This window comes from Haliotis asinina, chromosome 5 (assembly GCF_037392515.1).
Source record: "Haliotis asinina isolate JCU_RB_2024 chromosome 5, JCU_Hal_asi_v2, whole genome shotgun sequence".
NCBI classification, from domain to species: Eukaryota; Metazoa; Mollusca; class Gastropoda; order Lepetellida; family Haliotidae; genus Haliotis; species Haliotis asinina.
Window position 1 is genome coordinate 18,376,131 of NC_090284.1, and position 27,167 is coordinate 18,403,297.

The 27,167-nt window shown below is 37.7% G+C and overlaps 1 protein-coding gene across 5 annotated transcripts in view; it reads left to right on the plus strand.

Annotated features, from left to right (window-relative positions):
• The first annotated feature begins 7,542 nt into the window (after positions 1–7,542).
• Positions 7,543–27,167, plus strand: part of LOC137284714 (prominin-1-like) — a 70,860-nt gene continuing 51,235 nt past the window's right edge. For all 5 annotated transcript variants that reach the window (XM_067816629.1, XM_067816630.1, XM_067816631.1 and 2 more), the window contains exon 1: positions 7,543–7,952. In XM_067816629.1, the coding sequence (XP_067672730.1) occupies positions 7,721–7,952 (232 nt within the window). In that variant the 5' untranslated portion in view covers positions 7,543–7,720. The remainder of the gene's footprint in view (positions 7,953–27,167) is intronic.

The window sequence follows — 27,167 nt, forward strand, 5'->3', positions numbered from 1 at the left end:
AGACGATTGCCAAAATTAATGGTCTACGTTGACAACGACAGATCTACGTTGACAGAATGACACCCCATACAAGTTTATGTAGCGACTGCGTTGTGCACGTGCATTTCATGCGTTTGTGTTTAGGGGTAGCGATAAAAAGATATGACGGTGCGTTCATAACGCATCTACCTGAAAAGCTGTCAACGCCAATACTTCCTATCCGAATTGAAAGTTCATGTTCCCCTACTATTTTAAAGAGTATGTCATAGATCCCTTCAGCTTCGATATAAAGGTGTTCGACAGTTTTTACGAATATAAATGCACGCCCATCCGTAATAATTATGAAGGAGAATAACTTTCAGACATCTCCTGCTTGTCGAGAAAGTAAATACGGCGGATGGGGAGGTCATATGACGTGAGGTGAACATTTGGCTGCCCAGCGTCGTTTATCTTTACACGCTATTTCATTTGCCTAATGCGGCGTGAAATACAATTCATTCCCTCATAACACGTGTCGGCGTGGACATGAAAGGGCCGAAACTATCACCGGATCTGGCCATGGGTCACAATCAGTGCAACGATAAGATTCAGGTCGAACTGCTTTCCTAAAACTCGTGAAGACTTAGTTGAATTAAGATAGACTTGGTCTTCAACAGCCCGTGCTTGAAGCATTAACGGGATCGGGCGGTCAAGTTTGGTGACTTGGTCGATTGATGTCATCGTATTCCAAATACGTAAATCGGTGCTCATGATGTCAATCACTGGACTTTCTGGTCATACATGGTGGTAGAACGAACTGAAATCTTAATTAAAGTAAAAGTGAAAAGGATTTACGTCAGGTTCAAGATTAATCCACTTAGGCAGCTGCGTGCACGCATACACGGGTGTTAGTCGGTGTTTCTGCTATAAATTTTGTCGTGGTTTCTTCAATTGTGCATGTCCTTCCTGCAGTTTAACATGGATATCTTACACTAACCCTGGGGGCGGTTGGTAGCCTAGTAGTTAAAGCGATCGATCGTCACGCTAAAAACCCTGGTTCGATTCCTCACATGGGCACAATGCGTGGAGCCCATTTCTGCTGTCATGATATTGCTAGAATATTGCTAAATGCGGCGTAGAACTAAACTCACTCACTACACTACCTCCAGTCCAACCAGTCCGTGTCTTATTCCTTAGGCGTCAAATACCAGGCAGGGCAACAACAAGTATGAACACCAAGTTGAGTGAGTGAGCCTTATTTTTTACACATTCCAACAATATACAGACAATTAAGTCAATGGTGATGCATGCCTTCATTTACTTACATGATATACATCACACGAAAGCAGGTCATGAGTGAACGGGTGATTTCCATGCTAGGAATAGAACCCGGTCCTCCGGCGTCACGAGCAAGCTGTCCTACGCCCCTACACTGAAGCTGAGTTTGGGGTCAAGTCTGCATTCACAAACAAGTCCAAATGAGTTTTATTTTAAAATCATAAATATTCATTTAATTATTATTTAAAAAGGGAAAATGTCACTAAATTCAAAAGCATTACATTGTTCCAATTTACACCAAAGTTGAATTTCAGGGATGAATACTTCGAGTTACCAAAGATTCTAGATATCGGTGAAATACTGACTAGAGAGGGAATAAATTGGACCAACCATTTATGTCGAGACAAAGCTGTGTGTCCGTGTCCAGTAAAGAAATGCAAAGAAACGGTAATGACACAGTTACCATTATATTAGCTTTATATCTCGCCCAGACTGCTAGTCCTTCGTGATTTGAGTACAGTCTTCAGTTAGGACAACTTCAAGACTCGTGACATGCGTATTATAGAGGCACGAGTAGGTTTAATATCAATGGACATTTAGTCTAGACCCACACAGGCCTTTGTGCCAATATCAGCCTGCGACTGTCGCAGTGCTCTGGACAAGCGGGTAAGAGGGTGTAACTCCAGGGATGGTTCTCGTTGTTTATATAATGACGCGGCCCATGGATTTAAAGAATTCTAAAAGAAAAACAATCAAAAATTTGAATGGACGTGTCAAAATTTCAGCCTGTCACTATCAAGTAAAAACGGTATACTGACGGAGAAAAGAAAGCATATGCATATAAGAAATTCATCAGACATCAAATTTTGAATATGTTCTCATATATTGGTTGAAAACACGTTGCACACTTTATTCTGTAGTTTAGTAACTAACCGAAAATCATTTTCCACTAACACGTTTATATTCGTAGAGGCAGAGAAAACTGAACATTTCTCTTTTGAATAAATAACTACTAGTAATTAGACAAAGGTGTAGTAACAACTATTTTTGTTTATGGGATTATTATATAACGACTACATTGGCCACTGAAGAGAAGTGACGTCATTTCTCTTAGAAATATGGTTAAACATCGTATATAGCCATTCGAAAAAGAATACATGTATTCATGAAAAAAAACAACATACATGTTTTCCCAAAGTACAAGGCTAAAGGCCAGAAATTGTAGATGTTAACTTCTTTACTTTGAGAGAATATTCATCAAAACATCTTTTTTTTCATTCATCAAAATATAAAGTTAACATCTATAAATTCTTGCCTTCATGTATATCACGTCTAAATGCGGCTCAAGGAATAAATACAACGTGTATCTAGCTAGACAACTTGTTTCATTTTCATATTTTATCGGAAATACTTGTATGTGTTTGTGACAATGTGTAATGGAAAAGGTCACCATATGTACTCTATGTCCCGTAAAAAATAAAATACGTTGACATGGTGGGGAGGTTTCTTACAGTAATTGTTCTTTAGTTCCGTAAAGGTAGCTCAGCCTGCCATGTCCTTGCCCTGTGAACTGCAATGTGTCTTGTATGCGTTAGACAAACATTTGACATGCCCTTCGTGTTTCACCGCATATTTGCCACAAACACTAAATGTTGCTTGTCGACACAAACTGCAACGAGAAAATAGCCACATGATCAGGTGTCGCGGTGGGAATTCCTGGAGGTATTTGTAATTAACAGGTAATTTACTGTCCGAATCAAACAAACCCGTGCCCCGCGCCACTGTTGTAAAGGGAATGTCAGCAGGCCAGAGGGGACTTTGTTTGAGGGCTGGGGCTTTGTCACATGTATTGATCATAAATAGGCGTGTTTGATGTCTTAAGATTGTCCTTTGATGTTTAAAGTTGTGTTTGGAGATTGACTATATATCAGCTGACAGTGATGTGGAATTTCTTACGCAGTGAAAGGAATAACCAATTTAGAACCAAACCATCATCGTAAGTTATATCCTGGGGTATCTCTCCCACCCCACCCCCTCTCTCTCTCTCTCTCTCATACTTTTTTGCATCTTATATCGTGATGTACATTTTTGCATCCTATATCGTGATGCACATTTATCGGAAGGTTTGTTTCATGCAGACGCGATTATGTGAGGGAATCGAACCCAGTCTCTGAGTTGTCCACATTCATGGCACATCTACACGAACAACGTTGATCAATCACGGTAGTGCAAAACAACACTGAGTACGCGAGATGTTTATAATGAAACAACACGGAAAAATCGTGGTGTATCTTCTAAAACTTCTACATCAATCAAGGTATATCTACTTAAAACATCAGTCGATTATGTCTACTAGAATAACATCAACTGCTCATGGTATAATTAATAAAACAGCATACTCAATCATGGTATATCAGCCAAAACAACATCAACAGGTAATGTGTGAATCAGGTAAAACAACATCGCCAGATCATGTTGTATTTATTGAAACAAAATTGCCCGATCATGGTATTTTCAACCAAAACAACATCAACAGATAATATGTATATTAACTAAAACAACATCAACTGATCTTTGTGTATCTGTCAAAACAACATTATGCTGTTCCTGGACAAACACGGGTCGATTATCGGCTATTGTCATTAAAACAACCTTAAGGGAACATTTCATACATTTTGAAACGCATTCCGACCTCTACTGTGACGGTCTACAACACCCACGGTCCCGTGAAGGTCCGGTTAGAATACTGGCCTTCAGCAACCCATGCTTGTGGTAAGAGGCGACTAACGGGATCTGGTGGTCAGACTCGCTGACTTGGTTGACACATGTCATCGGTTCCCACTTGCGCAGATCGATGCTCACGATGTTGATCACCGGGTTATCTGGTCCAGACTCGATTATTACTGGACTATTACCGAGTGCAGCGTAAAACTAAACTCGTTCACTATAGCACCCATGAAACTGCAGACACCAGGGCAAATTACATACATATATAGGTCTATGTCGATGATACGTCACACGCAACAGATGTTCCTCAAGGCCAGATAATGCTATTCATTGCAAATCAACTGGAAACACGAGTGCTATTGTTAAATTCACTCCTTTCAAGTGTACAAACTATCAGGAAGATTGATTAGACCCGAGTTTGATGGTGGTTGTAGAATAAAAAACATAACTCTTCGTTAGTGATGTACATATTTGGTACGGAAACATACTTGACATTGTTTTGACCACTGATTTCAGCTTTGGTAGCGTTTTTGTGACGTTGGTGGTGATAAGGTCAAATTCAATTTTTCAAAATGAATGTTTTCTTTAGTATATGTAGACACATATTGTGGTACAGTGCACACGTGCATATTCCTTACAGTTTAATATATATGAACAAATTAGAGGGTTCCTTGTCTGAACGAGTGGAACCACTTTTAGAAACATTACAATTTTTAGAAAGGTTCCCTTCTCACGTGGAAAAAACAGGTTCGATTCTCCTCGTGGTTTCAGTATTAGAATCCCACTTTTTGTTGACCCCGTCATGATGCTGTGTGAATGTTGCTAAAAACCTTACTCACTCACTCTTACAGTAGTGGGTAGAATAGGCCTTCAGCAACCAATGCTTGCTATAAAACGCGACGATGCTTGTCGTAGGAGGCGACTAACGGGATCGGGTGGTCAGGCTCGCTGACTTTGTTGACACATGTCATCGGTTCCCAGTTGTGCAGATGGATGCTCATGTTGCTGATTACTGGATTGTCTGTTCCAGACTCGATTATTTCCAGACCGCCGCCATATAGCTGCAATATTGCTGAGTGCGGCGTAAAACTAAACTCACTCACTCACTCTTACGTGATTAATGACGTAAGCATGGATAAAATAAGTCAGAATGGGCTTCCCAGGCTAATGTATATATAACCGGCCCAGACCTACTACAAAACATGCGCGTACACATTAGCCCTAAGGCGTGTACGCGGAGCCAGGAGAAGCAAGATTTTACGTCAAGCAACAATCAACATTGGTATTAATATCTCATTGGCATTACTGCTCATGTACAGAGCTGACCTCCAGTCTTAATTACCGCTTTATGAATACGTTGTAAAGCTCAAAAATGCTTTATTTTTTACCTTGTTAACTGTACCTTGAACTGTGGTCAATGTGGATTCGACGCGAAAATAAATAAAGTTTGCACCTTTAAAAGTGTACTGTCTGCTCTGAGGTCCGGGTATAATAAACGATCGTTGTTCCGTGTTTTCAAGTTCAATGTCCGCAGTCTGATTTACAGACTTTTTCATATAAACGCCTTCATTTCTTTGGTCTTTGGATCAAGCGGAATTGTGTCATTTTGCAATGGTGACGTGGTTAAGAACACCGTTTCACTGAGCTTACAAGTAACGTCCTTCTAAGAAAAGTCAATATTTCCTGCTGGAAAGAAACGAAATCTTTTCCTTTCTAACATTGCATACCTTGTCCTTAATATCTGATTGTGGCCGCTTCTGGGCTTACTTCTAAGATAACCTTCACGTTGACATTTTAAAGCTTTTTCAAACAATTTCATCATTCAATTACATAATGTTGGTGTTAATGCCGTACACTTTGCATGGAGACTGCCAGACAAAAGTCAAACAGATGCTTTTTAAACTCATTAAACAACTCAACATCCAAAACATTTATTTTATCGCATACCCAATACCTGTATATGTCACACAACGGGATTCGCGTAATGAGTTGTTCGACAAATATATTTTGTGTGTGTATGTTTACTCGTGTGAGAGACATCGCGACAGCGGACTCGGCAAGTGTAAAAAATACACACGTTAGTTTGGCCATCCATCCAAAAGACAAAAAAAAAAAAAGAAAAGAAAAAACGTTGTCCATAACAAGCAATCTGTATTAGCTGAGATCAATTACATGCCCAAGCTTCCGTTAAGTCGTGATTAGCGTGTAAAAGAGGTGATCACGATCGACCGTCGTCATTACTGCATTGACAGGCTAAACGAAGCATCTGTTGGTGGCCGTTTGTCAACAGCGGGTCTGACAGTATTGATCTATCACACACGTGTGAACAATACGATCAATATTGTCCTTGTTTGTATTGACTTGTATCAGATCGGTATTACATTCCTGTCATGTGATCAGGGAATCGTTGATGTTTTATGGGGCATCGATTATTAATGAATTGTGACTAAAATGCGTGTAGTTCAGTATTTGAAACAGTGAATTAATTTTAAGCGTTTTAACCAGCAGTCTTATTTCGAAAAAAATTCAGACAAGGAAGGTCTACACATAAAAAATGCAATTGTTATGATTTTAACTCATCATAGAGTACATCGAGGTACATGTAAACTGCGATCTCCAAGTGCTTCATCGCCGAATAATAATAACTTTTTGTGTGTCATTAATAGATCAAATCCCAAATAGGCAAAAATCATTTCTTTTGCCCGGCAACTTGTTTCATGTCGTCCTGTCAAATGTTTTGGTCAGAAAATCCAGTGGGTGATGAATGAACCCCGATCAACGCCTCCGGTCACGGTGACATTCGACGAAGCAGGGGCTACTTACTACGAACATAAATATAAGGCTGGGATGGGGCAATCACATTCACATTGCACATGATACTCCTCCATTCCCCCCTCCACAAACACACAACGCACCCAGCCATATATAGTAACTGCCTACAACAACATATTTCTACTCTTAGAAAGGCGCAAACACGTCGAATTTTGTGGGCACTTCAGTCGGTAAAAATACAATAGTTGAATATGCTTAAACTCCATATGTACACAATGTACAGTAGACATAATTACTAGACATGATGAATGTAAACTTTGCACAACTGACACCCTGGAGTTGAAACCATATTTACAGAAACACTTTAAAAATAATAATGAGCATTAACGGGACTTTTTACCAACAGCATATAGCATCACGATAAATATTAGTTTATAAAATCGTGCTGTTACAGAGATACAAGTACATATTCTTGTACTTCAGGTACAACCAAACATTACACATGAAGTGATTTGACTTAGATTCGGTACTATTGCACTGTGGTCCCTCAGAAAAAGTAATTTATGTTATCAGAAATGCGTCTGTCTATATTAATGAAACAATAACAGTGCCTTTGGTCGAAACAAATCCATTGTCAAGTCGAATCGTGACATCAAAGAGAACTAAACAAACAGGTAAATCCTCATATATCTTTGCGCTAGCTTTTAAGCGTCTGTGCCAGGTGAGTTACCTGTCTTGAATGAATTACGCTCGTGCTGACCCGGATATAAATAGCACACGTCACATGCGCGTCTAGTCTATTGATGGGCGGGGCTTAGTGACGTCACACATGGGCAGCAAGACACTTTTGAAAGGTGCAGAAGGATGGGTACATGAGGCATATCTCTCGCGGTTCGAAGCAAAGCAACACGGATATTACGTTTCTTTGTAGCCTGGCTGTTGTTTTACTAGTTCTCAAAGTTTAGTATTTCACCGTCCATCAACAATGGCCGCTTTTAGGACTGTTTTGTGTTTATGTGTGGTACTTTCTATATTAGCGTTCTCTACAGTCAACACGCAGACGACCCAATCTCTCAACGGAACACAGCCCTCAACTTCGGATGGGAATTCGGGAGATGAAATGATTTTGGAAAAGAGCATGGATGTTTTGTATGATATGGTGAAAGGATTCCTTCGAACGGTTCAACCGAAGAAAATAACCGAGTTAAAATGGCTGAGTAAGTATTCGTCTCTTCTCCGCTCTGTCTATCTGGGTTCACACTGATCGACAGAACAGCCGTCAGTCCATATGTTTTCTTATTCTTGGGTGATTTTTTTCTCCTGTCTCGCCACAAATATACGTGTACGTCAAGAGGACCGCTTAACACACTCAGTATCTGTGTTAAGGTTAACATGAAAGCCTTATCATTGACTAGATCAGCTGAACATTTATAAATTAATCAAATTTATATTCAAAATATTCTTATGACATGTATTTAGACAGAAACATAGATAGACAGAAATGTAAGTGTTGGATAACATTTAGTTATAATTATGTTCCTTTTCAAGGAGAGAATGAGTACATATTGAACAAATGTAATGTTTCAGATTGTTAATGTGTTACAAAACTACAATAAGTTCAACATTGTATGTAAACCTTCAAAATGCTTCAGTGCATATTCTTTGTAAGATCAAGTAAGATTATTTGATTATTTGTATATTTTACATTTGAGAAAAGTGTATCATGACATCCAAACACTTTTCATGTCTGGTTTTACTGTTATTTCATGTTCATGATTTGTCACATTCCTTGATTTAATCTTTTTGACATACACCGCAGGACACACAGAGATTATTAGACATATTATGAGAATGAGCTTCATTTATTATGGGAATATGATAATATCTTTACCAAGTGTTGAGAAGTATATCTTACACAGGGATTTACAGGACATCAATTCCTGCTTCCTACACGCATAAAAATTGCCAATGGATGCAACAACATTTATAATCTCATCCTCAGGGATGCAGAAAAAGCCTAAGTACTTTTTTTTTTGTGTAAAGTTCCACTCAAGTAACAGTAAGTTATCATTGGGTTGCTACAAACTGGGTTATGGTATCAGATGCAATTTAATTATGGTAATAATTTATGATGATCATGATACACAATACAATAACTGTGTAATATAGTAATATGTAAGTGTCTGGGACCCCCAGTTTGTTGTCCAGGACCCCTGAAAATTAAGAGAAGGAGTCCAAGGGACCCTCGAGTCCCGTTCGAGGTAAATCCCTGTTTACACTATCAGCAGAACTGTTAGCTTATTTAAAATTCATACTATGCCTTAGGTGAATAACAGAATACCTGCACATAATTAAGTGTATAGCTGTTAGTGTTATCAGAGGGTCATTAGGACTGTCATGCATGACTTGTCCTGAATAAATGGCATATGTGAGTCACATAAGCACCGACAACTAAACATGCCACAAAGTCAGTGAATCACAAGCATCAATATTCAAGTAGTATTTAGCCTCAAGAAAATAGTGTCAACACAAGCCACAGCATTCAAGAGACTCATAGATCTATATCTGTCCAATTTTGTAGTTGGTGAATGACTGTATATGAATCCATTTGTGACTGCCTGCCTTGCTGGTAACTAATTATGCCAAGAAATGTATATGTTTTATCTTTCCTGGTACACCGGCAATACCCGGGAACTAAAATGCTTATTGACAAGACTTCATGTTAAAGGATCTATAGAGGATTTCTGAAAAAGTGTCCCATATATACCTCTAATGGAATCATTGATGATGATGATGATGATGATGATGATGATGTGACATTGCTTTCATCAGCACTATGAATTTAACAAGATGGTGGCAATGGACAACTTAAGTTTCTCCCAGTGTATATTGAATGTTCTGACATCAAGGGTTCATATGTGCCAAGTGCACTGAACTAAATATATCAGTTTCAAATAGTTTGGCCAAGTTTCTTGATGCATGCTTGTTAAGCACAATACGTTACAGAAGTTTGTTCAGGAAATCAGCCATGTATGACTTCATCACTGGTAGGATAAGGTCATTTGGTATGCAACGTGGGTGTTTTGTCCTGTGGATTATAATTTCATAACGATAAATTCAATAAATGTTGCTTTGGTGTCGCAAGTTAACTCTTACTAATACTTCTCCTCCATACTCCCTTGCGTAATACATGCTGAGTTCTTGTTGAATGAGTGAATATAATACTGAAATGGCTGTCATACTGAAAATGTTGGATTTTAGTCAGATAAGGAAAATAAAGTGGCTGATTTGGGCAGGGCTTCAGATAGGCTGTGTATTTCCATGAATTAAGCATAGACAGATGAACAATGACCTATAGAGTTTGATTTTATAGTGTATTACTACACATTAACAAATTTAAAAACCTGTCTGTTTTGTACCATTTTCAACTTTTGCTTTTTTCTTGGTTTCCTGGTGGAAATCCAGAATTAAGGTTTAGATTTAAATTAGAAGTAATTTGAAATAGGATTATTGTCTTATAATTGTTAAATGAATGTCAGATTATTTGTGTGAAAATACCCGGTAGAGGACAGAAGGTAGTAATAAGAAATCTGGCAATAGCAGGTGAAAATGATACATATTGTTAGTACTAGTATTCAGTGTTCAAAACATTACCTGAAGGCCTGATTGGAAAGTGATTCATATAAAAATCATTGTAACTCTCTGTCAACATAGATTAAGTTAGCCGACCATAGCGATATGATTGTTATATGCTAGCGGGTTATGTCTAGAACAATTTTGCAATTTTGGATCTCCCATATGTATCATGCAATATTCTGTTCTTGTTTATTTCATATTTTGTAAATAAATGTTTTCATTCACCATCTTTCTGAGACTTAGTATGTGGGAAGTCTCTACAGAAACTGTAAACATTCATTGGGACAACCTCTACACTCACCAACAAGATGATCAAGTGCAAGTCATCCTATCATAGTTGAAATGCTTATCAACTTCTGTAGTCAACACTGGCTTATTCCAATAACTGTAAGTTTGTTGGACAGGTACAGCATTATTGACACTGGAAGTAGGTGCTCTAGTTAATCTATAAAATCATGGTGTGTGATAAACACAGTGTTTCCTTTTCCCAAGGTGTAGGTTTCACATTGACATAGTTTGGCATATCAGAATTGCACACAACAATGTCGGAATGTGGTTCAAGGAAAACCTTTGTAGAACATACAATGTAAATATGTTTTTGTATTGTAATTATCATGCTTATAGTTTGAAACTCGGCATATAAGTCTTATAAGTTTAATGTAAATATCCAAGAATTTATGGTATCCTAGCAATGTAGTACAACAGATCTGTAGAAACCCAGTCTCTCACATGAAACTTAAAATATCTTCATTCATTAAATGTTTCAGTTTCAATTAAAATATGTCCTCAATCTTTTCCTCATTTTTTTGATGAGTGTCTTCCTGTTCAGTATAAAGCAAAACATTTCTGCTTATACTCCATGTACTCATCCGAGTTTGGTAATTCTAATGTATATTTTCCCTCATAAGCAAATATAATAACATCACCGAAGCTTAGAGGATTAAATTCAGCTTGGGAATATTTGAAAGCTTATCCTTCCTAAAGTCTCGTGTATCAAATATCTGGCAACATGCTCTCTCCCATGATGATGGTCTTACATGAAGATAATAAAAGCCCACTGGGTGGTCCGACTCGCAGACTTGGTTGATGCATGTCATTGTTACTTAATGGACTGATGATCATGATGTCAGTCACTGGATAGTCTAGACAGGATCTAATGGCTTGTAGATCACACTCATATAATGTCTTTAAGTGACATATGGAAGCTGGATGAAGGGGAACACCTTTTGCGGATAACCAAGTTATCATTTGCGTGACAACTGTTAGGCTCTACAGCAAATATTGAATCTGTTGCAACAAACAAGTTGCCTATCCATAGAAGGTATTCTTCTTCATCTTCATATAGATGACGGTGTCAACCAGTGAACAAAATGATGAACATACATTAGTACTTGCACGTCAGGTGAAGCTTGGGTCATCATGACCTTGAAATTTGACTTTTTAATAATGTTCAGAGTTCAATTTTGATGTGCATAATCTGAGCTCAATTTGTTATCTGAGGAGCAGGAAGTGTTTTTCATCAGTGTTTGACGTCAGTGATCACTGCTGTTTTACATATCAATACTTACAGCCTTACATCTGACCTATATAAACCAAGCACAAACCCTTATAGTGTTTGTTTGTTTGTTTGTCAGTTGTTTAGCACCATTCTTAGCAATATTCCAGCTGTATGGCAGCAGTCTGTACATAAATGTGACCAGACAATCCAGTGACCAGACAATCAACATCATGATGAGCATTTATCTGTGCAACCAAGTCAGTCAGCCTGACGACCCGATCTTGTTGGTTGCCTCTTGTGACAAACATGGGTTACTGAATTTCTTTTCAAACCTGAAACTCTAGTGTTGCCCTGGAAGTGAGCTATCTATGCAATTAAACTGTATAACATGTTTCATTTGTGCAATGATAGTCAAGATCACGCGTCACTTACCATGTTCTTCTAAGGTTTGAAATTAAGCAAGAACATCTACTAGCCCGTGAAGTGATTTTATCATACAATGGGTAGTGTTCTCGGCACGATAAAGCCAACATATATTTTCGGTATCCGTTGAGATCATACGCGGATACCGATGCAGATTAGGGAGGTCATATGCAAATTTTAAGGACTACTTTCACACTGTAAAACAAACATGGCGTCATGCCATCTCTCGGCGATTGTGTCTAGATTGATGGCCATGGTTACGATACTGTGAGTGCCTTGATGAGAGAAAATTTGTTTGTTTTTTCTGTCATTTTTGAAAGTTAATATTTGTTGACAACAATACGCTCTTTAACATAAAAGCTGACTGGGAACTACGTGACGTAACACAGCCAAATGAGTCATCAGTAGAAAACTGCGTCACCAAGCTTGTAGCGTCATGTATTACTACGCACATATTTGTGACGTCATAGATATGTGTGCGCATCTCAAGAAGTTTAGTTTCATGATCTGTGGCAAATGAAATCACATTTTTTTAAATTTTAAAGTAAGAATGACATTGTATGATAAATAGGTTAACACTTTTATGTGTTTTGAGATGGTTAATATCCTGCAATGGGAATAAACATTGTTAAGTAGCAAGCCTTGCTGAGCATACTCATGTGATAACCTATCTATATGTAGCCACAGCCTCATATTGTTTGAAATTCTACTCTACGTGTAAGTAACCAGCAGGCTCTCTTCCTGTTGGCAGTTTGTTCATGTGACACCAATTTGCTTTTGAACAAAATTTAATAGTGATCATATGTGAGGACTCATAGGTTGTGAGGGAGAAGGTCTAGCTTAGTGGTAAAAGTGTTAGCTCGTCATGCCAAGACCTGGGTTCAGTTCCACACATGGCTAAAAACTGTGATGAACATTTTTGGTGTTCCCTGTCATGATATTACTGGAATGTTGCTAAGAGTGACATTAAGATATATTCGCTCACTCTCTAATAGGTTATGAGCTGTGCATCATAGGATGCAGGTACTGGGTTGTGGATTGTGGACATGGATTGTGGGATTTAAACTGTGGTCATGGTATAAGCGAACATTCTCCGCTTAAAATACAGACATTGGTGGACATCTTTCAGCAGATATACAATATGTATAGTGTTGTACATTTTTTTCTTCCTAAATGAACAGGATGAGTAGTATAAAAGGAAATTATTTTTCTGAAAAGAAATTCAGGCTATTGTTACTTTTCCTGAAGTTGTACCTACCCCCTCCGCAATGCATTCCAGCCTCTCTGAGTCTTACTGCAATCATGTGCACTGGCCCACTTTCTATCATGTTCGCTTTTCAATTCAACTTTCCTCGCATTACATGTAAATTGATTGTCGTGACATTGAAACAGAATTCTGTCAATTATTTCCTCATTGCCTCTGTGACTATTTTCGATTGCTGGTCGATTCAGGACCATGTTCATCTAAGGAGACTGAGAATTGAAGCCTGCATTTGAAAGCCCATTAGTACCAATATAGTACAATATGCTTTGAATATTTCCACAGTGACTCCAACTATATTCCATGCTAATTTCTGGATGTTTCAATCTAATAAAGGTTTTGGAATCTTGCCATATCAAGCCACATGAAACAGTTCAATTATTCATGTAATTATCATGGGTGGTTCCAGACACTGCTTGTAATGCAACTGTTTTTGTTTAAGAATCACTTATGAGTGCACATCAACTAATTAGATTTCTTCAGCAGCAGGATATTAACAGATTGGTAATGCCAATTAGGAACTGGCACTGTCCCAAGTAACTCCAAAATATCCTAGTCTGATTATAAGTACATGCAGTCAACTGTACACAGAAATTGTGCTCTTACGTGTGTTGTGTTATTGTGTTGCATGTATACAGTTATTGTGTTACTAGTAATAGTGCTTCTATGAAGCAGTTGTGTAATTGCTCACTTGTGTTAAATGTGTTGCAACATGTATTCTGTAGTTGTATTATTAAGTATACATTGCATGTGCAAACCTGTGTTATTAAATGCCCATAGTGTGTGCAGTAATTGTGTTAAAATGTTTCTATCATGGTATCGTAGTTGACATTAATGTAGGTGGGAGCACAGTATGTTCAAAAATATGTTTAACTATTGGAGGGAGGTACTTAATGAGATTCTGAAATCATAATATTTCCTGTCTTTTATTAATGATTTTGACTGACTCAGTGACTGGCGCCAGATTTTCGAAGCTCTCTTAGCTCTAAGGTAGTCGTAATTGCCATACATTAACATTAACTTACGAGTATCTTAGCGTTAAGAGAGCTTCGAAAAGCTAGGCCCTGGGCATTTGCAAAAAAAAACAGACCCCAAGACTCAATCCCATTTCTCCTATCAGAAAACAAAATTTTTATTGTATTTTCTGTTTTCACTAATGGTGTTTCAGAGTAACAGGACATTGGATCCAGATGTCATTGGATCCAGAAGTTTCAGATGTATGTTTGACCCACTGAAAATTCACGGGACCCATAAAATAGAATTCAGAGCTCCAGATAATTTTGCAAGCAATTGGGTACTTACTCCCATGTCTGTTTATAAATGAATAATTGCACTTTTTGAGGAACAACTAGCATTTAGTGTAATCCAACTAGTTAAAAAAATAAGTACTTCTACAGTTTTTTTTGTCCTTATTGGGTAATTAAGTAAATATATAATTATAAATACATGTTAATAGACTAAATGTTTTCAATTATTGTCATACTGCCAAACATTTGACAGCCATTTCTAAATGCTCAACGTGGATGTCATGTGACTATTCTGGAGTAAGCCCTGGACAGTGGCTTCGGCCATAATAGTATATGTATATATGAGCATCGCCTACTATTAGCTAATGCTGTTCTAGAGTTAGGGTGCCACAATGAGTCATATGCAAGCCAATTTTGTTATTTGAGAAAAGTACTCAAGGTCTTATAGACCTATTGGGTTTTAAGTGATTCATATGCGTTTTTGTACTCTCGGATTTGTAATTAATTAAGTAAGTGTGATTTTTATTGAGTAAAATAGGCAAATATGCTCTTTATCTGCAGCTCTGAGAATTGAACACACATTTCAGAATTACTATTTCTTATAATTGGCTTTGAAATTATTTATCAAAATCAAAATCATTGTGAAATATGCAGTTGGATGCTGGGGCCAGCTGGTTGTAGACTTCCATCGGACTGTCATCCAGATTTGTCTGAGGGTCCGACGCTATTCTTGAACACTGGGTGAATGTGTTACTACATGTATGCTGTAATTGTGTTATTAAGCATGCAAAGCATGTGCATAATTGTGTTATGTATCTATAGTGTGTACAGTAATTGTGTTATGTATCTATAGTGTGTACAGTAATTGTGTTATGATGTTTCTACAGCATGTTATCATAGTTGACATTCTTTTAGGTAGAAGCATAGTATGTTCAAAAGTATGTTGAAACTGTTGGATGGAGGAGCTTAAAGAGAAGCGGAAACTTTAAGAATTCCACATTTCCTATGTTGTTTTGAAAGGTTTCGCCAACTGGACATTTGCGAAAAAATACCTTGAGACTCAAACGCTAAGTTGTTGACAATTTTAACAAGAGAAAAGCGTTTGAGATTAAAAAAGTTGGATGTGAAATCAGACGATAAAGTGACTATGAGTATCCTCTAATTTACTTATCTCAGCAATCCAAAAACAAAATTTTGATTACATGTTTCTATTTGCCGGACTTTTGAATTGATATGACTAAACAATGGAACTGAAACAGGGAGAGTTGTGAAACTATGTGAAGTTTTAGACAAGACTGGCTCCAGTGCAGCATATGCTGTTTTTGCCACTAAGCACTAATACTTCCCTGACGGAAGCACTCATATGCCTCCATATTTTTAAGCACTGAACACCCTCTTCTGTAAAAAGAGCAGGGACTAACTTAAGCTTCTAAACTAAGTATCCTTGGCTGGTGTTTTGGGACAAATTGAGATTTTTAGTCGTATATTGAAAATATTCAGAGGTATTTTGATATTGTTATTCATGCAATGGTGTGAACAAAGAAAGACTGCCCTTCTTTTGGTCTAACCAATAAAATACAAGTCACATGGGCAGAACCCTTGTCACTGATTGGTTGTAATCAGGATGAGAACATGAAAAATTGCAATAGTTTCTCGTACAGACCCTGAAGCAAATATAACCAACAACCCCCACACAAGTCAGAAAGTGTGGCAAGTCTTGATTGCTGCAGCTTCAGGAAATGAAGAAAGTCACAGGGCTGCTTTTCATTTCATTTTAGTTTTTTTCACTATGATTATGAACTTTTTTCAGTACAATATGTTCATTTCAAAAACTACTGCTTGTTTGTCTAAAATTTCAGCTGAGACTGAATATCAGCCTCTGAGAAGGTCCAGATACATCCTAGCAGACAAAGCACATGATGTGTTCCTACAGAGAGTTAATATTGAAAGCTTAATACAAATTCAGCTACACAGTGTTTTTTGTTTTAATCCAAAGCATGAGAATTAACTGAAAGCCAAGGAAATCCCTAACTTGTGCAGTAAGAATGATGATTTTGCCTTGTGCTGGTGCATTTTCATGCACCTGTGAAGGTCCATGGTAGAATAGGTCTTCAGCAACCCATGTTTGCCTTAAAAGGCGACTATGCTTGTTGTAAGAGGCAACTAATGGGATCGGGTGGTCAGGCTGATCTGGTTGACACATTTCATCAGTTCCCAAATGTGCAGATAAATGCTCATGTGGTTGATTACTGGATTGTCGGGTCCTGACTCGATTATTTACAGACCATATAGTTGGAATATTGCTGAGTGCAGCGTAAAATTTAACTCGCTCACTGTATTTTCATGCTGGTTGTCTTTGTTAATGATTCAAAGGGTCCAACAGTGATCAGATTTGCACAATTCTATTACGAAATGATTATTAGTTTAAGTCATAATTGCACAATTGTAAATTATAAATTTAGACAATATCATGTCATCAGACACATTGTACATGTGGGGTATCGAACAGTTCTTCGGAGTGGCATGCAAACGTTTCAACCAGACTACCAGACCACCACTATAGATCATAAGAACATGAGGCCCTGCTGTGAAGAACTGGCATCAGTATCGACTTGCCTTTGATAATGATAGAATTTATGTTCATGGACTTCAGTACACCTTGCAACAAGTTTGTGTTCAGCTTTTGCATGCCTTATCTTGCTGTGTGCAAGTTATGGCTGCTGTGTGACTGTCCCCTTATTGTGTCATGCATCATATATCAACACAGTCAATGTATCTGGATCACTGATATGGGTCAATGCATAGGGAGACAAATTGATCATTTATGATAATTGTGTATGCTATATCACTTGTAAGGTTTCTATAGTGTGGAAGTAGGTTACAATGACCCTCAAGAAACTGCCATGTTCTTTGCTATCCCAGCAAGCTATGCTGTATTTGTCGTACTGGCTGTTGTATAATAGAGTCGTGCTGTGATCTACTAGGCCTCTATGCACAGTGTTTGTACTGTTACGACCTATCATAACTCTATACTTTAACATAGGACAAAGACATGTGTAGGTTCACAAATGATGTAACACTGTGAAAAGATCGGAGTCCAGATTGGTACATTTCTTTGTGTTAGACAGACCATAGACTACACTCCTGCAGGCTGTAGTAATGTGCTATAGGCAAATGTATGAAGATCTGGATTAAAACAGGCCTTCTTGTCATAAGAGGCGACTAATGGGATCGGTAGACTCGCCGACTTGGTTGACACATGTCATCACAATTATGCAATTTGGCTAAAAGTGGCATAAACCATACTCACTCACTCTGCACTTCCTGCTCAGTAACCTGTTGGCTGCTGATAGGCTATCAGTATACCGAAAAATATTTCATTGAATAGTGCTAAAAGTTGCCCAAAGACATACTCAACATAATGAATGTTACACTAGTAAAGCTGATGTAAATTCAATACAGAGCATCAACAGTTCATTTGCTGGTCAGGCTTTGATCCATCAAGCAAATACATCTGCTTTTTCTTACATTTGACTTTGAATGTCTTGCTGTTTAATACAATTTATAGAAGCATGAGGTCCATGTTGCTAGTCACTGTGAGGTCCTGCAGTGTGAATCTGGCTAAACAAAGGTGCAGCAGGGATTATCCGGCAATGTCGAGCTGACAATAGAAGGAAATGTGCAGAGTAGTTCAGCTGGTTTGTTGCCATATGCATTTAGCTTTTCAACAATGGGTGTCACACCCTTACAGATTTTGCTAGTTTTGAAAGTACACATGAGAATTGTTTTCGGATGATATTGCATCTTACCGTTTGTACGGTGGAATGTTGATATGTGACACTTTGACTGTTTACTGTCAAGAGGAACATTTGAGGTGAGGTGAAATGGGTTTTAACGTCATACTGAAGAATATTTTGCTTATATTTTAACATCTTTTGGTATCACAGAGCTTGGGATTAAACCTGCAACTACAGGTGAACATTCTAATCACTACACCACAGAGGCGATTGTGAACATTGCACAAAAGTGGATCATCTTTTAAGACATGAAAAGTGATTTGTCCTTGTTTTAGATCATTTTGCTTGCATCACAATTTGTCTTGGTTTTTCACTAGTAGGATTTTAGTTGTTCTCTTGAAATAAATGTTAGGAATATTAAAAATGATAATTTTATCTATGTTTTTTAAGAAGCATTAATTTTTTACTTGGCTGTTTCAATGTATACACATCTTCTGAAGCCATTTACAAGGTATCGTTTAATGTGTGCCTTAAATATTGAATGAGCTCATTGGATTTTAATCTGCAGTTTCTCAACTCTTCACATTCTTTAATTGGTCAAAATAACAGAGACTACATGTATGTCTCATCTTGGTATTGATGTCAGAAACGAGTGCATGCAGATGTCTGTTTCTTTAATGGACTCCTTGGCAGCCATGTTGAATTTGTCATTTCTGCATGTGTAAATATCAAGAATACCTAAATGGTATGCTTTAGCATGTGTATTTTGTATTTTCAAGATCACTGGATTGTCTGGTCCAGACTCGATTATTTACAGACCACCACCATACAGCTGGAATATTGCTGAGTGCGGTGTAAAATTTAACTCACTCACTCACTGTATTTTCACCAGGTTGAACTGCTTGTTTGTTGTATACTTAATGCTGCATTCAGTAATATTCTGGCTATATAACAGTACAATGTAACTGACTGAGTCTTGGACCAGATATGTCAGTGGTTGATATCGTGACCATCGATCTATGCATTTGGAATGTAAAGATATCTGTAGTTAAGTCACTGAACAGATTTTCAGCGATTTTGTGACAAAATCACAAAAAGTGCTGGTAACTCTCAATAGAGTTATCTGACATAATAGCAGCATAGATTCTGGGAATAATCATTTTCATGTTTATCATATTTTAGAAGAAATAGGAGTATGATCACATCTTTTTACCCAGGCGTAAAAAAAAAAATGTTGTGGTTCTGATTGCCCGACCGACCCTTGAATTCTGGTGCTGACCCTATTTTTTGTAAGCAATATGAAAAAAAGAAATGTTCAGATACCATTGTTTTTCCAACACTGATGGATGTTGTTGATTCTAATAGAGAAAAACATATGTTGGCCTCAAGTTTAACTGAATAAACAGTTTCCTTTGAAAGAAACTAAAAAAAAACCCCAAAACAACTCCCACCTACGTAAACCAAAAGGGTAACAAAGTACAGTGAATTTGATTTATCTGGAGTTCATCAAGAATGTTCACTTCTACATCTAGGCTGTATCTAGAGCTTATCTCAATCCCCTTGAACACTGACCATTCAACAAGGTTATCAGAGTAGTCTGAAAAATGTCTCGCAAGAAGAACATGCTATTTTAACTGTGATCATGTTGATAATGCATGCTTAGTCATCTGATCATGTCTGTCAGTCATTTTGACCTTGATATTTCAGGTTATCTGGTGTTGAAATGAAAATGAGATTACTTCTTTAATTGTGGATAGCAGTACTTCAGATATTGACAGCATTCCTGAATCTTTATAATTATGTTTATCTAACTTTTAAGGGTGAGTGAGGGGTTTTCCATCACCTTTAGCAATATACCAGCAGTATCATGCAGGGGACACCAGAAATAGGTTTCACTCATTGTATCCATGTGGGGAATCGTATCCGGGTCTTCGGGGTGATGAGATAATGCTTTTACACCACTATCTCCTGTGTCTAAGGCCTGCAATGAATCCACAGTGAGGTGAATAATATACATATCAGACATATCAAATAATGAATATGAATATTCAGGCTTGTAAATACAATAAGAAGTCAACAGTTGATGTATTGTTCAATACATTCAGTATATAATAGCAATATATATGTGATATGTGACATGTTATGTCCATGTTGCAGTGTTAATTTTTTCACAACAGCTATATTCCTTTCAAATATGTTTCAAATATATTATCAAAGAATATTATTGTGGCTGGCATGGATGTATTCCATTTTGCAGGTCTCATTTTGATGAAGAGCATCTAAACTCAAGGAAACATTCATGAATATTTGATTCCAGTGATTGTGATTAACAGAACATAACTATAACTCATTAATGCAAGTGGAATTAAGTGGGAACAGTTGCAGCAATTCAGCTGTACTCTTTTTATGTGTATCCTTATATCGATGGATACTGATGTTCTCATTAGATACAGTTGTGTTTACATTTCAGTGTGTGTGTATATTGGGGGTGGTGGGGTAGCCTAGTGAATCGCGTTTTCTGATAGGTACAGTATGTGAAGCCCATTTCTGGTGTCCGTGATATTGCTGTAGTTTTCTACCAGTTGTATAAATTCTAAGCTCGCTCGCTCGCTCACTCACTCACTCACTCACTCACTCACTCACTCACTCACTCACTCACTCACTCACTCACTCACTCACTCACTCACTCACTCACTCACTCACTCACTCACTCACTCTGGATGAATGAAAATATCAACACAGTAAACTATCAGTTTTTAAAATAGCCAGTGCTGCACTTAAGTAGGATTTGTCAAATCAAATAAACCAGATTTTATGCTAAGCCTTATGGTATGCCCACAGAAAGTTTCATGCATACTTGAGCTCAGACAATTTAATATAATCAGTAGTTGCCAAATCAGGTGAGATGACGAATGCCTCACTCACTCTGTGGGCATCCCTGTAGTTCATTAGACCAAGCCCAGCAGTCTTATTTAGTGTCATGGTCTGTCATTGAATGGCAGGTATTTCCCTCCTCTCACAGAAATATGTGGTCTGTTGTGATGTCATTTTAAGGAGGATGGGGTAGCCTAGTGGTTAAAATGTTTGCTGATCCCATCTGTCACCTAGATATGGCTGCCCAGTTGTGTACATCATGTGAAGGCCATTCTTGGTGTCGCCCATATGATATTGCTGGAATATTGCTTAAAGTATAGAAAAACTAATCTCATCAACTATGTTATAACATGTGTTTCTTCAGAAAGTGGAGAAAGAGGAAAAATTCATCTAGTGTGTAATTATGCTTGTGTGAATGAGCAGAGGGTTGATTTGAATACGTGTCCAGTGTGAGCACAAGCTTGTTAAAAAAGGTATCTCTAGACTCTAGTGTCTGTGTTATAACAGACAGGGACATAGAGGAGATGGAACATCCTTTGTCTGTTAGAAGTGTCGGTGATACAGGCCACCTGGTGGACAGAAGACTTTGAATGTCATGTCAAGTTGTGTGTCATGTCTGCCAACACATCATTCATGGAAGTGCTATAGTGTGAGGTAGGAAAGAATGATCCGAGTCTGACAGTTTATGAGATAACTTGAGATGGTATATTGCCTAGAAGGTGGTTGATGTAGGACTATGTATTGTGTAACATGAAGTGATGGTGTGATCCCACCCTGGGGCAAGACAGAGGTCAGTGTCCATGAGACCTGTGACGGCTCAGCTCCAGGTCTCTTATTTTTGAAACATTTGTATCCCTAAGAATTCTTAAATTTGATCTTAGCCAATATGTTAAGAATGATTTAAAGAAGTTTGTAGGGCTATGAACATTTTTAGAATAGGTAGTCTGTCCCCAGCTCCTTTATTTTCGAGGACCTTAATACTCAAATATTCCTATACATTAATAGGCTCACTTAGGTGGGGTAGCCTAGTGGTTAAAGCATTCGTTTGTCACCAAAGATCTGGGTTTGATTGCCCATGTTGGTGTTCCCACTGTTATATTGCTGGAAAGTTGTTAAGAACAGTGTAAAACTCACTCACTCACTCACTCACTCACTCACTCACTCACTCACTTTATATAAATATCTTTCACTCTATGTTAGGTCTACCTGTATAATACCATATCAGTACTGGTTTTAAAACACTTTGTCTCCTACTAATTTTACATACAGTGGTCAGTGATTTCCCAGATGCAAAATTCTGCTTCCTATTCACATAAAAAGTTGAAAACAGAAGAGAACTAAATCCAGATATCGTGCATTACCTTGTTTTTATGTTTAACATGTGTTACTAAGGAATGAACGCAGCTATTAAAAATGCGGGATTGCTCAAAATCGACTTACATGCATCCTCATGTACAAAATATGGAATGCAGTCGAAGCTTCACGATTTCCTAGCTCTTGCACTCGAGATTTGAAAGAAACAGTGGCTAGGTTGTCTGAAGTGTAGTCTGCCTCACAGTCAATTTACAAGTAATTGCTTATTTGTGTCAAAATTCTGTTATATTTCCAGAAACTAAGTACAATGTATTAGTCTACATGAGGTGCCGCAGTTCACGTTTTCTCATAAAACCAAAACTTTGCAACAGCAGCCAGAAATATATCTATCTTCAGCACTGAAATTCAAGGTAATTTCAAGTATATTTAGCTGTTTGATTACATTTGAAAGTTACCTGTTTAGAAGAAATCTTAATATTGCATGTTGGTGTATCATAAGATCATTTGATACCCTTAAGATAGTGAAGTTATACTGCCTCAGACATGCCTTGTGGTCATAGATTCTTGATGGCCAAGACACAGGTGATGTGATTTATGACAGATAAAAGTCAGTGGCTACAGATTCAGGGTATAACTCTCTTCTGGGTCATCCAGGACTGGCCACTGTGACACTTTAAGTGGATGGATGAATTACTGTTATTCCACACTTTATGTACTAGAAATTACAGCACCTGTTTGATACGAGTTATATAACATCCACCATAATGTATGTATCTACCAACCACTGTATCATGTGTCTGCTTGTCCTGGCAGGCTGTCAACAGGTCAATAAAACAAGATTATGGGTGTTGCTGTTGATGGATGATTGATGTGACTTGCAATCTTACGTATTACACACCCTTGAGGTTTTGTGATAAGGGATTCTAGTCATGCAGTTATGATGCTGGGTGCCAATGAACATTGTATCTGTAACAAATCATACAAATCATCAAGAATATGATGTTGTAAGAGCATATCATGTTGTACAATCAAGGGGTTTATTAATTTCAACCATTACCCACAACTCACTATACCTGTCTGATATGGCTGTAAAAGTGACTTTAAAGGAAGGGTTTTGGATGTGGTGTTCTGAACTTTACTTCTTAAGGTTGAAAATACTGTGCCCTGGTAGACATTAGCCAAGAGAGTCTATGCATGCACAGATGATGATAACAAAAGGCAGTCATTTTTTAAACTTCTTTTAACCTTTAGGAAGCCTTTAGCAAAAGTGGTATGGACTGGTAAGCATGTGCTTTGTGTATATCCTTGTAATGTTTCTTGTGGTTTGGGGTTATGGATGGTAGGGGTAGTGAGTGGTATAGTGGAATAACCCAGGATCTCAGTTTGATACTAGGTAACTGACAACTGAGGACTGATTTTTGTGTTGATATTTCCAATATGAATGAACCCTTACACCTAGGAATCATAAAGGAAGGATAAGCAGACAGATAGTAAACTGGATTCTGGGTTCAAATTTTGTCTCCAACAGCCCATGGTGCCAGGTGGTTGTGTGAGATTGTTGGTCAGCCTGATGATGTCATCATAAGCCGATAGTATGGATTAATCAAACAATCAGAGTCTGTTCTAGAATGTCATTTCCAGGCCACCATCTTGTAGCTTGAATAGCGTCCAACATCTCAAGATTGAATTCATCTATTCCCCCCGACCTCTTACACTGGTACTTAGTACCTTCATGCACAAAAATGATACATTAATTCAACGAGTCAACATCATTAAAGTTTAGAAAGATTTTCATAATTAGCCCAGCTTTGTTACATACCAACCATGGTGATACTGGCTAGGAATAGATCCCAGACAGAAATCCAATATATATGTTGACTTACAACATCCATGTAAGATTGATGCAGAGCAAAACCTGTGTCTTCAACTTATGATAGACAATATCTCTTCCAATATCCATGCAACTTGTAAAAGAAATATGTAGAAATCAATGTGTACCAGAAAACATCGATATGGTCATGATGGTGAATTTGCGATGGTTAAACACAGTGTCATATATTATGTACTTGGTAGACAGGTTTCTAGATTAAACTTTCCAGCAACAATCAATGTTTTGTTTCTCATGTTCATGCCATTATGAATACGTCTGTCAGTGCAGAAATGTTATTTCTAAATCTGTTGTTTATACAGTGTTACATAAACTTGATCCAGTGAACAAAGTAGGTGGGAGTAAGTGGATATTGACATGAACTCCGATTCATCATCACTGGGTTACCTGGCAACCTTCATGATGGAAAATTGTTGAAGCTGTTATGGATTCCTTAAAATTTGCCAAAAAATATGTGAAACTTTAAAAGCTTTTAGGATTTTTAGATAAATGGGATTGTCTGGCTTGAGTGATTTGTAGAGATGCAGCCAACCTTTCAAGCAATAAATATGCTCACACTCTCTACACAGAACAAAGATCCTGTTGTCTCTGACTTTTATTGAACTGACTTCTTATCAACTGTAATATGGTGCGTAAAATGTCTGACGGCTAGGCTATTTTAAGGATTATGCATGCTTTAAAGTATCAACTTGACCTGAACTATCTAGTGTGAATGATGATAACATTAGTATATCCCTGTCATAGCCGAAATTCTGCATTTATTCCACAGGCTTCCTTCTTATTTACAGTGGAAGCTGTCTAAACCGGCACTCACCGGGATTGATGAAATAGTCCTGTTTAGACAGCATGCTGGATTGCAGAGCTGATGATAAATGTACAAGTCACAGATAAGACTGAGACTTTATGCTGGTGTTGACAACTTGTTGGCTTGGACAGATGCTGGTTTTGACAGCTTCCACTGATTTGATGAGACAGTGAAGTAGCCAAGTCTTTTAGTGTTCGCTCATCACACTGAAGATCCGGGTTTGAATCCTGACACATGGGTACAGTGTGTGAGGCTCATTTCTGGTGTCCCCCCCTTGATATAACTGGAATATTGCTTAATCATCAAGTTATTATGCAGCATAAGTGAAAACCTACTCACTCACTCACTTTCATACATACTTAGGTTGATTCAGACTTGTGCTGCTTTACATTCCCGTTACAATGTTTTAAACATTTTGTAGGGTTTTTTTTGTTTGAATTTACAACATGATATTTTCAATCACATGACAAATGTTTGCCCAAGTTTGGTATTACTTGAAATAGAGTGAACTTGAAGTTGATTGTTGTCATTATAATTAATGAACAACAGGTGCCTTTTAAAAGGAATCATGAAAGTTTCAAAAGTTACCGAATGTATTAATTGGTAGCTGATCATCAGTAATGATGGTTTGTAGATCTGTGAGAGTGGAAATATTAACTATCTAATAATATACAATTGAATGTGGATCATTAAGGGCTGAAAGGACTGACGATCTAATATAGTATGATGGGAAGTAAATTGACAAGAATGTAAAGGATCCAGGATCTAATAGATTATGGTTAATCTTGTGTGAGTTTAATATTGTTGTTCACAAACATTTTCCCTGAATTGATGATGAAATAAGTTAAGGATGGTCAGTAATTCTACATTGATACATCATGTAAAGAGGAAGGCTTCATATTTCACTGGTTACATGAAGGAAATGGCTGAAAGTGTTGAAACAAATAGTTTAATGGTAGTGATGGACTCAATTGCCTTGACCTTTGTGAACATTTGGATGTTGACTGTGCAACAGGCTGACTGACAAGCTGGTTTAATGGCTGGCAAATTTATCATGGTTGTAGATTTTAAAAAGTTACTTGATGATTGATTGGGAATGACAGAGGTGCTTTCAACAGGATATTCCACAGGAAATTGACACTGATGGTTGGAATGGCAGGGAAATGTGACATCATGATAGGATGTAAAAAGGGTTCAGTAAGTTCACTGTGAGAACAACAAACTTGATCCGAAATCAATAGTCCTTCTGCAATATTTTCAGCAAAATTTTTTATCCTTGTATGTCAGAGATTTTATTTTACATGAGTGAGTGAGTCACAAGTGAATTGGGTTGTTGTGCCACTCTGAGCAATATTCTAGCAACATCATGGCAGGGGATACCTGAGAAATGGGCTTGAAGAGGGCACACCATTAATTTTACATGAATAAGGACTCTTTTCAGTTGGAATGTCATAATTCTCAATGTAGTGATATGTTAATATTGTCACATGATAAGATCATTTACCTGGGCAGATGATTACGGGGTAAAACTTATCAACATTCTGTAGTTTGGGCATTGGTAATCCTGTCAGTGATTTCTGTGTCAGAATAACCCGTCTAAAGGAAACTGTAAAATTATCATCCCATGTCTGAACTGTGTGACGGAATGCACTGATGGGGGTTGTGAGGTAGCCTAGTGATTAAAGTGATATTCACTCATCACCCTGAAGACCCAGTTTTGATTTTCTATGAGGGTACAATGTGTGAAGC